Here is a 12615-nt window from a genome sequence, read left to right as displayed (position 1 = left end):
GTCAGCCAGTTGCCTCTCGATGGCCGGACCGTTTGGATCGTCCCACCCGGGACGAGGCAGCAACAAGATGGGGCGCGCGCTTGCTCCTTCTCGCCGAAAAGTTGCCTCTCGTGGGTCAAGCCGTGGTTGTGAAACTTCCAAATTCTAGTTGTAAAACTTTCCAAATCTTCGGAGTTCCTCACTTCCCATCCCTCGTCCCACCCGGGAGCGCAATGAATAATTACAGTTTAAATTTCAGGAACAAATTTTGGTTTTCGGGGGAGACAGTCTGCACAGCTTTCTGAGGCTGCTCTCGCCCCCAACTCCTAAAAACCCGGGCCGAAGGCCCTGGAATACTGCGTCATCCGTCAAACGCTTATATCTTCCTTCCCTCTAATTGAATTGACACGATTTACTTCGGGGGTGACGGATTGCACAGCTTTCTGAGGCTGCCCTCCCCCTCATTCTGCTACCAAACATTCACTCGGTTCGCGAACAAATCGTTTTTCGTTCTTCTCTTTCCTTCCTCCATTCGATGTTGTCTAGTCAAAGATTTATCAACACATTCAAAGTATGTTTACATGGTGGCTGCGGTTTTGTTCGCATTAGATTTGCCATCTCTTTCTAGTAAAAGTCAATTCGAATCGTATATAAATTCTGTTTCAACAACCGGTACGTACACGGTCCGACTGAATTTACCGATCGCATTCACGATCTTATTCCGTTAATGTATTTCAAGTGTCTAGCTAATTCATCAAAATTAAGAAATGATTCACATATCAAAACTTTACGTAGTCTACGCCATTCCGGTTATGTCTGTGACATAACTACTTTGACTTTTTTATAATTTATTTTGTATACATATTTGTATTCTTTTAATTCAAAATCAAAAAAAAATTTGTTCTTAATTTTCTAAATCTCTGATTTAATTTTATTATAAATCTCATTTTGTATTTTTTCTTAATTTCTGTTTTTTTTTTTAATTTTTGAATGTTTCTAGTAGTTTTTTTTTGATTTTCGCTTTTGTTAACTTTTTTTGGAGCAAAAAACTTAATCCGTCTTCAAGATTCTGCGTTTTGAGATTTGGCATTATAAGGCAATTCAAAATTTCCAATACTATTATATCGAATACACAATTATTCATATTTTTTTTATTTTTCAGTCGCATTCAAATAAGGCCGCTGCATTTTTTTTTTTTTTCAAAGACATTCTTTTGCATTTTTAATTCCCAAGTAGAAGTAGTTTCTCCGGCACACCCTTGGTAGCAACATGTGCTAACTAACATTACCGCCCCATTCCCCCGAGATCTACAAACTGACATGGCGGGCGCCGTTGGTGGCTAACGACTGTTACCTTAGCGCACCTGCTCTAGTTTTGATGATCTTGTTGTTTTAACTTTTCAGCGCATTCATGCATGCTGTAAGACATCATTAGATCGTTGTAGCGTTTTTAATTATATTTAGCATGTTCATAGCTCGTATAGAATATCATGATTTTTTTGAGAGAAAACGCCACTTTCAGCTGCCGCTATAACCACGGCAAATAGTGTCCAGAGCATTTGTGTGGAAATACAATGTCCCATCCCAGAGGGTGTCCTGGAGCACCAAAACTATTTAGCATGGTGGCTTCCAACAGCACATTGCTCTTACAAACAGGAACGTCAGCGGGGGATTTTTTCAGTCGGACCTCAGAGTTTTTGTACAGAATCTGTCGTCAGATCGACGATCGAAATATTGCAATCGAGTGCAATAATTTGGGGTTTGCCGATCCAACGACACGTTTCTCTTGTAAAAATTAAACACCCTCATCATAATTTGCACATACAATATAGACTTTATTTCAGTGTGTATCTCAGTAACATTTCCGCGGACTTCCCTTGCGCCTAATTGATTCGTTATTATTCTGTACTGCCTGCACTTGTCCTTCGTGATTATTGTGATAACTGCATGCTCTTTAGTTTATTTTACTCTCTGCATTCTGCTACTAGTTTTTTTTCTTTTCTTTTTTTGTGTGTATATAATATAGATTCTGTTTCACAATTGGTTCTCTCTCAACTCATCTGTTTTGCTATTGAATTGTTGCTAAATACTTACACTCTGTACGTGATTTTTTTTTCTTTCATCTGCTTAAAATACGGCGTGGAAAGAAGTTTAGAGGAAAATGCGACAGAACAAGGATTACATGCGTTGGTTAAACAAAAATAATTGGATAAAAATATCATTCTGGATGCGAACGTCACAAGGAAAAAAATTATATAGTTATACAAGGACTTTTTTTTTAAATACGGCTTCCTTTTCCTCTAAATAGAATCGGCTAAAACAAAACATTATTACTCCATGCACTTTAAGCGACCGCCCACAACTTTTAGTTGTTCAGCATGTTCCACAGATCGTCCTCGGCGTTGTTGCTCTTCTTCGCCGCCGCCGTACTCGCGGCTGCCGGTTTGGCCTTGATGTCCAGCGAGGAAAAGTCACTGTCCAGGCTAGTAGCAGCGGCCGACTGTTTCATCTTCAGACTGCTCCGCGCACTCGATCTGTTGCTACCGGAACCGGAAGTGTTGTGATTTCGTTGCTCTGAGGACGCCGTGGCACTCTGGTACCCGCCAAACTCGCCCTGGCTTGCCGTTGCCGTCGTCGCGTGAGACTCAAAGCCGGTCCACTCTTCGTCGTCGTTGTCCGGATTTTGACTGTTGGAAGGGGGAGGTTTTGAAGTCGTTAGCTTTTGAAAGGGTACGACAAGCGGGTTAACGTACTATGACTTCGTGGCGTTGGAGCTGCTGCCGCCGTTGTCGTTGTTCCACGAGTTCCAATCGCCGGCTCCACCGCCATTGCCGGAGCCATTTCCACCACCGTATCCGGAGAGTTTACCGTTGGACGAGGAACGCTGGTAGCCGCCGCCGCTTCCACCACCACCGTTCGATGGGAAGTCGTTGTATTGATCGCTGCCACTGGGCGTTCCATAGCCGGTGGATCCACCGATATTGCCCCACCCCTTGCGACCAACTTCACCGACCTGGAATGATGAAGTTTTATGTCTGATTAATCTGGTTTCAAATCTGAGTTTATTCGAACAAATATTCTAGAAAAATTAAATAAAATCTGCCACAATTAAAATAATATCTACTGACCTTGCTAGCAAGGCTGGACACGCCAGAGCCAACCCCTTCCAGAAGGGTTCCCTCTTTGACCTACTCATAACAACATCCGACAAATTAAATAAAAATAACAAAAGAAAATTAAACAAGCAGAACCTAAGCCAAACTAAGTGCAACAATCTACCTTATCCGTGACGGTACTAGAAACCTCAACTACCTTTTGCGAGGCAAGACTGCCGTACTTGAGGGCGTTCTCCTTGGCCACGTTGGCCACCTTGGAAAAGACGTTCCATCCCTGCAAAAAAAAAAAAACAACAATACCTTTAAAACTGTTTGCAATTCGCTGACCACCTCAAGCTTACCGTCGCAATCGACGACTGCACCGTATCGAACAGCTCGTGGCTCTGGCTGCGCGGCGGCGGATCCATCGTGTACCCGAACCCGCTGTACTTGCCACCCTGGTTCGGCGGTAGATTCTCCGGCCGCGTGGCGTTCTCCTCCTGCCGCCGGCTGAAGAACTCCTCCTTTTGCGACTTGAACTCGGCCGTGTTGAACTGCTGGTAGCTCGTGTCCTGGTAGCCACCACCGTTCTGGTACCCACCCCCGGACGACCCGGAATACCCGCTGGACTGCACGGAACCGCTGCTGCGCGAGTGAGACAATCCCCCGCTACTAGCTCCACTGCTGGAATGTGACGAGCCGGAATATCCGGCATCCTTAATGCGACCCTGCGCCGATGCCTGATCCCACGGTTTGCCCTGGGCCAGACAGGCGATCTTGTCCCGGTACAAAGCAGCCGCCCGGGTGTTATACTTGCGCGTGATGGGCAGCGTGTCGTCCCAGTCGTCCTGGGAGTCGAAAAATTCGCGCGCCTTCCTGTTTCCACCCGCTTTCATCTTCTCCAGCTCGACGTCCTTCCACTTGTCCATCGAAACGGACCGCACAAAGGACAGATGCACGCCGAGGCCGCGATGCTTGCCCGAACACTCCAGACAGATCCAGATGCCGTACGTCACCGAGACCCACTGGGGGTTGTGCGTGCCGCACTCGAAGCATTTCTGGGGAATTGGTGAAAATTGGAAACGAAAATTATTAAAGAATTGAAAAGATCTATCAGAAGAATATTAAATCTCCGACAAAAAAAAATATTTTTTTTTTTGAAAGATATTGAAATAAATTTTAAAATTAATAAATTAATAATTTGCCTAAACATAGAAATCTGTAAACCAAAAATTACAAAATTACCTGATTCTAAACCTCTAAAAATTTTAAAATTCTGGAATAAAAATAAATAAAGAAAAAAATTCTCATATGCTTGAATTTTTTATTCTAAGATCGTTTTTTCTTTTTGTAAATTTTAAGTCTTAAATTCTGAAAGTTTTAAAATTTGAAATCCTAAAATTGGGTACTAAAGCCCTATGTCAATTTTTATGTACAACGATAGAAAACATGATTAAAAACAATTTCTGATCAATTGGGTCCTAAAATGAAGCTTGGATTTCTGATATTATTGTTTACAGCGATAAAGCTTATTTTTGTGAGTACAATGACCCTTTGTACGACCACATAGAGTTTAAAATGGATTTTTGAATCAATTTTGAAAAATTAACCTCGCGGTCCTTCTTGACAGAAAAGCTCCTACTTGACAGCTCGTTCCAAGGGGACCATAGTTGATCCATCGAAAAAATGTTGTCTTGTCAAAAAAAAAAAAATTCGCGTTAGAATGAAAAAAAGTGATCAGAAATGGTTTTTAATCGTGTTTTTTACCGTTGTACATAAAAATTTACATAGGGCTTTAGTACCCAATTTTTTTCATTTTAATGCAAATTTTTTTTTTTTGACAAGACAACATTTTTTCGATGGATCAACTATGGTCCCCTTGGAACGAGCTGTCAAGTAGGAACTTTTCTGTCAAGAAGGACCGCGAGGTTAATTTTTCAAAAATGATTTAAAAATCCATTTTAAACTCTTTGTGGTCGTACAAAGGGTCATTGTACTCAGAAAAATAAGCTTTATCGCTGTAAACAATAATAGGTCTATTCCCGTACTTGCAGAATTGCAGAATTTCTGCAGCTTCTGCAGAATTCTGCAGCCAGCATAAGTCACTTTTTTGCAGCACGTTCCCGTACTTTTCAGCTCGCTCTCTCCATCTCTCTCTTTTGCAAAAGTTCTGCAAAGAGAGAAGCCGCAAAACTTTTGCCAGGGTAGCGCGTTCCAGTACTTTTTCTGCAATATTGTACACAGTTGAGTGGATTTACTCAAATTGGGTATTGAAGTTTTTTTTTTAATTATTTCAAAACAATTAAAAAAATGGATTGATGAAAATTGTTATTGAAAGAAGTTTACCCACGAGTTTACCTCTAGAACGGTGACTTATTTTTTATGCAAATCAACATTTTTTCTAAAAAATCAAGCATGTACCATTTATTAAACTAGAAATTAATAATGCTTAAGTAGACATTTTATATTAGAAACAACTCAAAACTTTACATTAGGTAAACAATTTAAGAAATGAGAATGGCAGGTACGTTTAAAAAACATAATTAAAAAAAAAGAAAAAGGTTTAATCTAGAAGGTATATTTATATAGACCATAAATACATGTTTTAATAGCAAAATGTTTGAAAGATAACATAAATAAATTATGATTGGATTTCACATCGAAGAACAACGGTGACGCAGCGAAATTGACAAATAAAAAAAATGAATCACAAACTCTACAATTTTGAAACTCATAAATTTATAAATCTGAAAATTAAGAAATTCGTGATTAAAAATATAAAAAGTACTATTTTCAAATTGAGGAACTTTTAAAAATTAAATCAGATGTTAGAGAAATTTAAAAATGCAAATATTTATTTCAGAAAATAAACAATAAATCAGAAATTCAAAGCTTGAAAATTCAAATACAGTAGTTGTTCGGTAACTGGGCTGAGAACGTAGCCCAGTCACCGAATGTTGCTCGTTAACTGGGCTGAACAAAAAATAACGAGGGGACCACCGATGCACAGTGGGCGAAATGGAACCCAAAATCGGACTTAATTGAACGCGGCTGGTTCCCTGGTATGAATAATAGTGTTTCTTATGTAAAAAAATCCGAGGAATCGATTGGTGATGGTTTCATCCACCGCACGAAACGGCAAAGGGTCCATTTTGCCCCAATTCCCCATTTTTTTACATTTTTCTTGAAAATCGGTCTGTATTTAGAGCGGAGGCTTTATGCGGCCTTCCAAAATGCACTTAACTTATTTGAAAATGTCCCAGGAATCCAGTAAAAATAACCACATGCACCGCAAAAATCATCTAGGGTCCATTTAACCCCAATTCCGCTATAAAAGCATTTTTGGCCGTTTTCAAATGTTAGGTCAGATTTCAAAAATCTGAAAATATTTTTATCGTAAAGATCAGACAATTTTACATAATAATGACGATTTGCACTTGAAAGTTTGACACATTTATGTTGATATAGAAATTAAACTAAATAAAAAGAAACCAAAATAAACTGCCAAACGCAGAATAAACTGCCTTTCACATACATTTTATTTTTATCAACATAAATGTGTCAAACTATCAAGTGCAAATCGTTATTCTTATGTAAAATTGTCTGATCTTTACGATAAAAATATTTTCAGATTTTTAAAATCTGACCTAACATTTGAAAACGGCCAAAAATGCTTTTATAGTGGAATTGGGGTTAAATGGACCCTAGATGATTTTTGCGGTGCATGTGGTTATTTTTACTGGATTCCTGGGACATTTTCAAATAAGTTAAGTGCATTTTGGAAGGCCGCATAAAGCCTCCGCTCTAAATACAGACCGATTTTCAAGAAAAAATGTAAAAAAATGGGGAATTGGGGCAAAATGGACCCTTTGCCGTTTCGTGCGGTGGATGAAACCATCACCAATCGATTCCTCGGATTTTTTTACATAAGAAACACTATTATTCATACCAGGGAACCAGCCGCGTTCAATTAAGTCCGATTTTGGGTTCCATTTCGCCCACTGTGCGATGCATAATATTTTCCAGATGAAATATAAAAATAAAAGTTATTCAAATTTATTTACAATGCTTACTTTTCATATTTCTTTAATTGTAACTTGAAATTAAACAAAAGTATGAAAAAAGTATTATTATTTATTGAATATGATTTTTGCATCCATTAACCCCTCGGTCATTTTGGTTTGTTTTGGTTTTTTGACGTTTGTCTGCTTTTTAACTGGGCTATCGAGCGCCCAGTTAAAAAGCAGCCCAGTTACCGAACAACTACTGTAATTGAAAATTAAACATTGAAAATTTCAAAAAAAATCTTGATTTTCAAAATTCGAAATAAAACATAAAGGTTTCTAACTTAAATGTTCCTAAACTTAAAAATTCAAATATTTTTAAATTCTAAATAAGTGAATCAAAAGTTTGAATATTTCAAAGTTCAGAACACCAAAAATTCAAAAGTTACAGTTTAATTTAATTAAAAAAAAAATAAAAAAATAAAAAATTAAAATTTTGTACATAAAAAATTAAAACTCAAATATTAAAAATAGAAACAGTTCGTACTCTATTTTCCGAAGAACTCGTCAAAATGTTCAATCTCTAAATCCTCTAAACCTGATTTTCTAACGACTCCAAAAAATGTACTCTTTGTGATTCAAGATGGCGCATTTAAGAATTTCCGAATTTTAGAATTTAATCTTCCTTAAAATTTAAGAATTCGACGAAATTACATCACATTTTTTGGTTCAAATAAGAATACAAATTGGTAGCACCGTTAAAGGTACAATTTATTATTTGGCAATTAAATTTACCTATTATTTAAACACACATATTTAGTCTATTCAAAAAGTTATCATCAAGTTATCGTTCTCAATAAAACCAGACATAAAAAAAATAACTACCCAAAAAATCCATCAATTTAAAATATACAAACGTCTCTTCAAAAGACTAATTCAATTTAGTAATAATAAAACAAAAAAAAATAATAATAAAATGCTTGATTTAACCCAAATTGCAAACTTTATGTAAGCGTGTACTCAACATCCATCACATCAACTTGCAGTCACTTTTCAACAAGAAAGAGAAGAAAGAGCTAGCAGAAAAGTACGGGAACGGTTTTGCTGCAACTTCTGTCTCTCTCATTGCAGAAGTTCTGCCTGAGAAAAAAGTGACTTATGTTGCAGAAAAGTACGGGAACGCTCTGCTGCCGATTTCGTGCAGAATTGCAGAATTCTGCAGTACGGGAATAGACCTAATATCAGCAATCTAAGCTTCATTTTAGGACCCAATTCTATAATTCTATAATTCTAAAATTGTAAAATTGTAAAATACTAACATTCTAAAATTCTAAAATTCTAAAATTCTAAAATTCTAAAATTCTAAAATTCTAAAATTCTAAAATTCTAAAATTCAAATAAAAGGATGAAAATTTAAACTACGAGCTTTGAATGATTATTAATGCAGAAAAATGCAATTCAAACAAAACAATGTAAAAGGACCGAAGCCGAAGTGTAAACAAAGAGTCTATTTTGCTCACGTCAGTTGATGTTTACATTAGGAACGAGCAGGATAGACTCTTTGTTTACACTTCGGCTTCGGCCCTATTACAATGTTTGGCTAGATTTTAGATTGTTTTCAGTTGACTTCTATTTTCATGGAAATTTTTAAGTTTTTTTGGAAAAATATTTTTTGCTCCCTGATTTTTCAGACCAATTTTGAAGGGGTGGGCGACATAAACTTTGAAAAATATATGCAACGTCCTTACAAAAAAAAAAAAAAATAACATATATTCCAATAATCACAACAGTTCAAAAATAAAAAATTAAATTAAAAAAAATAAATTCCAGAAATTAAAAAAAAATCAAAACACCCAGAAATAAAAAAAGTCAGAAAATTTCTAAACTTACTAAAATCACAAAAATTCCAAAAAATCTAAAAATTAGAAAAATTCCAATACCAAAAATACCGAAAATTCAAAAAAATCTAAATTTTCAAAGTTCCAAAAAATTCAAAAAAATCTAAAGATTTCGAAAAACCCAAAAATTTAAAAATAGAAAATTTCAAAACTTATAAAAATTAAAAAAAATAAATATTAAAAATTCTAAAAACTTTAAAAAAATCGAAAATAAATTCAAAGAACTACCTATTTTACTGAAAATGTCAGTTTAAAAAATATCTATTATCTATTTTGAGTTCTTTTTTCAATCTACGTAGTTTTGTGAAAATTATGAGTTTTTTCAAACAAATCATTTCCATGGAAATATATGAAAAACTCCCGATCATTTGATACCCATATTAGAAAAACTGTAATTTTTTGTATTTTTTCAAAAATGCGTAGTTCTGTGAAAATTTTGAGTATTTCAAAAAAAATATCTTGATGCTTACAGTTTTGTGATTTTTTTAGTATTTTCAAAAAATGATTTTGTTACTTTCGAAATGTATGAAAATACCAATCATTTAATACCTATATTGTAAAAAAAAACTTATATTTTGAATATTTTTTTAAAAAATAAGTAGTTTTGCGTTTTTTTAAATTTTCCAAAAAGTGTGTATTTACTTCCGAAATATATGAAAAATTCCGTTCATTTAATAACCATATTACAAAAAACTAAAAGTTGAATATTTATTCGCAAATATGTAGTTTTGTGAAAAATATGAGTATTTTCAAACAAAAATATTTCCATGGAAATGTATGAAAAATTCCCGATCATTTGATACCCATATTGTGAAAACCTAAAATTTCGAGTATTTTTTCGAAAATTCGTAGTTCTGTGAAAATTTTGAGTATTTCAAAAAAATATTTTGATACTTTCGAAAAGTGTGGAAAATACCAATCATTTAATACCCATATTGTAAAAAAAACTTATATTTTGAGTACTTTTTCAAAAAAACGTAGTTTTGCGATTTTTTTTAGTATTTTCAAAAAATTGTGATATTAGCATCTAATTCCAGCGTGCCTCTAATGTTGCCATATCAGCACTTTGACATTCGATTACAGCTCATTAAAAGCGTTTTCAACTGAGATCGAGTGATAAATAGCTCAATAAGAAGGGGGCAAATTTTTAAGTTGTTTGGAAAATATATTTTTTTGCTCCCTGTTTTTTCAGACCAATTTTGAAGGGGTGGGCGACATAAACTTTGAAAAATATATGCAACGGCCTTACAAAAATTTAAAAAAAAAAATAAAATAACATATATTTCAATAATCACAACAGTTCAAAAATAAAAAATTAAATTAAAAAAAATAAATTCCAGAAATTAAAAAAAATCAAAACACCCAGAAATAAAAAAAAAAGTCAGAAAATTTCTAAACTTACTAAAATCACAAAAATTCCAAAAAATCTAAAAATTAGAAAAATTCCAATACCGAAAATACCGAAAATTCAAAAAAATCTAAATTTTCAAAGTTCCAAAAAATTTAAAAAAATCTAAAGATTTCGAAAAACCCAAAAATTTAAAAATAGAAAATTTCAAAACTTACAAAAATTAAAAAAAAATAAATATTAAAAATTCTAAAAACTTTAAAAAAATCGAAAATAAAAAAAAACATTTTTTTAAAGTTCCAAAAATTTTAAAAGCTCATTTTTTTTAATTCAAAATAAAATATGAAAATTATTTCAAAAAATCATGGATTCCCTAAATTTAGAAAGGTCTGAAATTTTAACTTTTTTTAATTCTTAAATTCTTGTACTATTAAATGCCTCAATTCATAAATTCTTGATATCATACATTCTTAAATTGTGCCATTACAGAATTAAAGAAAATCTTTAAAACATAGATTTTAAACTTTAAAAAAATATTTGTTTGTGCATGTATACAACATGCATAATTTCACATTATTTTTTTATCATAAATTTGTTAAGGCCGATGCAAATATTTAAAAAAGTTTTTGTCCCTCGGCCCTGGCCAAGGTCAAGGGGGGGGGGGGCAAAAAAATAAAAAAATATAGAAATTTAAATAACAATCCATAGTCTTCACATTTCAATGAAAAAAGATTTTTAATGAACCCAAACATGCTAAAAATGATTTTAAACGCAGGAGAATGTATTTTAATTTGATTTCAGCTGGTTGCACTTGAATTTTCATTGAAATTTTGAAGTTTATTGTAAAAATATTTTTTTTGCTCCCTGATTTTTCGGGCCAATTTTGAAGGGGGGGGGGGGGTGACAAAAACTTTTAAAAATATTTGTACCAGCCTAACTACTTTATTTAAGTTTTTCAACTTTCATTAAATTTTGGGTTTTTTTATGTACAGTCCAGATTTGATTATCGGAATCCTCGACTATCCGAGGATTATCACATCATGAGCAAAAAAAATCTTATTTTTTTATTTTTAAATTTATATTTATAAATGTTATACATCAAATTCCAATTCTGCGACCCCACACACACAAATGTTTTTTTTTTTATGCCATTCGATTATCTGAAATAAATTTTTTCGAAGACCTTCGGATAATCGAGTCTGGACGGTAAATATTTGTATTTTAAAATTTCATTTTGTTTTAATTTGCCGGAAATACAGGTCCTCAAAGTCAAAGGTCAGTTTCGGAAAAGTGGCATCCTAAGGTTTTATTTCAGACCAAGATAACCGTTTTTTTTTTAAATAAAACTTTGATCATTTTTCATTGTTTGGGGTAGAAAAGGATCCTAATACCAAATGCGAGATTTTTTCAATAACAGGAGAAGGTAAAAGTATTTAATATCACTTTGTGTCTCTTCGCAAACTATGGCATGTTCCCTTATTAAAAAAAATCGTGATATTAAAAATAAGTACATACTGAATTTTATAAACTTTTCTTGTTTTTTTTTTTATTATTATTGTGTTTCATGTTTTTTTTTAAAGACCGACTTTTGAACCATCAAAAAACATCTAGATTTAGTCTTTTGAGACACTTTTGAAACATACTCTACCTTGTGAGCAGAATACAGGAATTCGAAGTATTTTCGGTCTTGAAATTAAAAATGCAACTTATTTTAATGAAAACCGTCTGGTAACCGTATTTCACTTAGAATAACCCATTGAATTTTATTGTGGAATAAACCACCTAATCTGATCAAACACAAATGCCCATCCAACCCCACCCTCCCCCTTATCACTTTCCAGCGACAAACGATTCATTGCACGTCTTCAGAACTCACCGTGTTATCGTTGTTGGGCTTCAAATCGCTCAGCACCCGCCGTGTCCGTGGACTCGCCATCCTCCCGGAATAACCCGCTGAACCGTCGGAACTATCTCGCAAGCAGCAATATTCAGCGAAACCCTTCTTCACACCCCAGCACCGAAATCCTTTCGCTGCAGTTAGAAAGTCACGATCTCAGAACGGGGACTGCTCGTTTTGCTCAATTTCACCGAACTGTGGCCAAATTTTCGCACATTTTCACACCTGGAAGCTGCGCTGGGCGGTTGGGAACGTGTTGGGCCGGGGAATCGGAACCGGAATGGGTTAATTTTAAGGAAAAACGGGCTGCACAAATTCCAGCAGATTGCGACGACGACCGAGCACAGAGGGAGCAGAAAAGTTTTTCCTCAAACAAGAAAGGGAAGAAGACTGCT

General features: G+C 34.5%; 1 protein-coding gene across 2 annotated transcripts; it reads right to left on the bottom strand.

Annotated features, from left to right (window-relative positions):
* Window positions 1-1789: 1789 nt before the first annotated feature.
* LOC6041246 (ADP-ribosylation factor GTPase-activating protein 1) lies at window positions 1790-12603 on the bottom strand. 2 transcript variants are annotated; one of them, XM_038261977.1, is made up of 6 exons: window positions 12200-12603; window positions 3436-4131; window positions 3258-3368; window positions 3107-3166; window positions 2732-2991; window positions 1790-2665 (listed from the first exon to the last, which is right to left on the bottom strand). In XM_038261977.1, exons 1-6 carry the CDS (start codon window positions 12257-12259, stop codon window positions 2344-2346), a joined length of 1509 nt encoding a protein of 502 aa, XP_038117905.1. In that variant the 5' UTR covers window positions 12260-12603; the 3' UTR covers window positions 1790-2343. The 2 variants fall into 2 exon arrangements, with proteins under 2 accessions (XP_038117905.1, XP_038117906.1); XM_038261978.1 differs by lacking the exon at window positions 3107-3166 and having other exon boundaries at window positions 3291-3368.
* Window positions 12604-12615: the final 12 nt, after the last annotated feature.

This window comes from Culex quinquefasciatus, chromosome 3 (genome assembly GCF_015732765.1).
Source record: "Culex quinquefasciatus strain JHB chromosome 3, VPISU_Cqui_1.0_pri_paternal, whole genome shotgun sequence".
NCBI classification, from domain to species: Eukaryota; Metazoa; Arthropoda; class Insecta; order Diptera; family Culicidae; genus Culex; species Culex quinquefasciatus.
The sequence above is the reverse complement of the archived record's forward strand: the minus strand, read 5'-3'. Positions and strand labels throughout refer to the sequence as shown.

What these genes read in the sequence shown, in the direction of transcription:
- LOC6041246 (XM_038261977.1), bottom strand. Translation starts at nt 12,259, where the DNA reads ATGGCGAGTCCACGGACACGGCGGGTGCTGAGCGATTTGAAGCCCAAC. An exon ending in TGCAGTCGTCGATTGCGACG is followed by an intron (nt 3,369 to 3,435) that starts GTAAGCTTGAGG and finishes TTTTTTTTGCAG; the next exon opens with GGATGGAACGTCTTTTCCAA. An exon ending in TGTCCAGCCTTGCTAGCAAG is followed by an intron (nt 2,992 to 3,106) that starts GTCAGTAGATAT and finishes TCATCATTCCAG; the next exon opens with GTCGGTGAAGTTGGTCGCAA.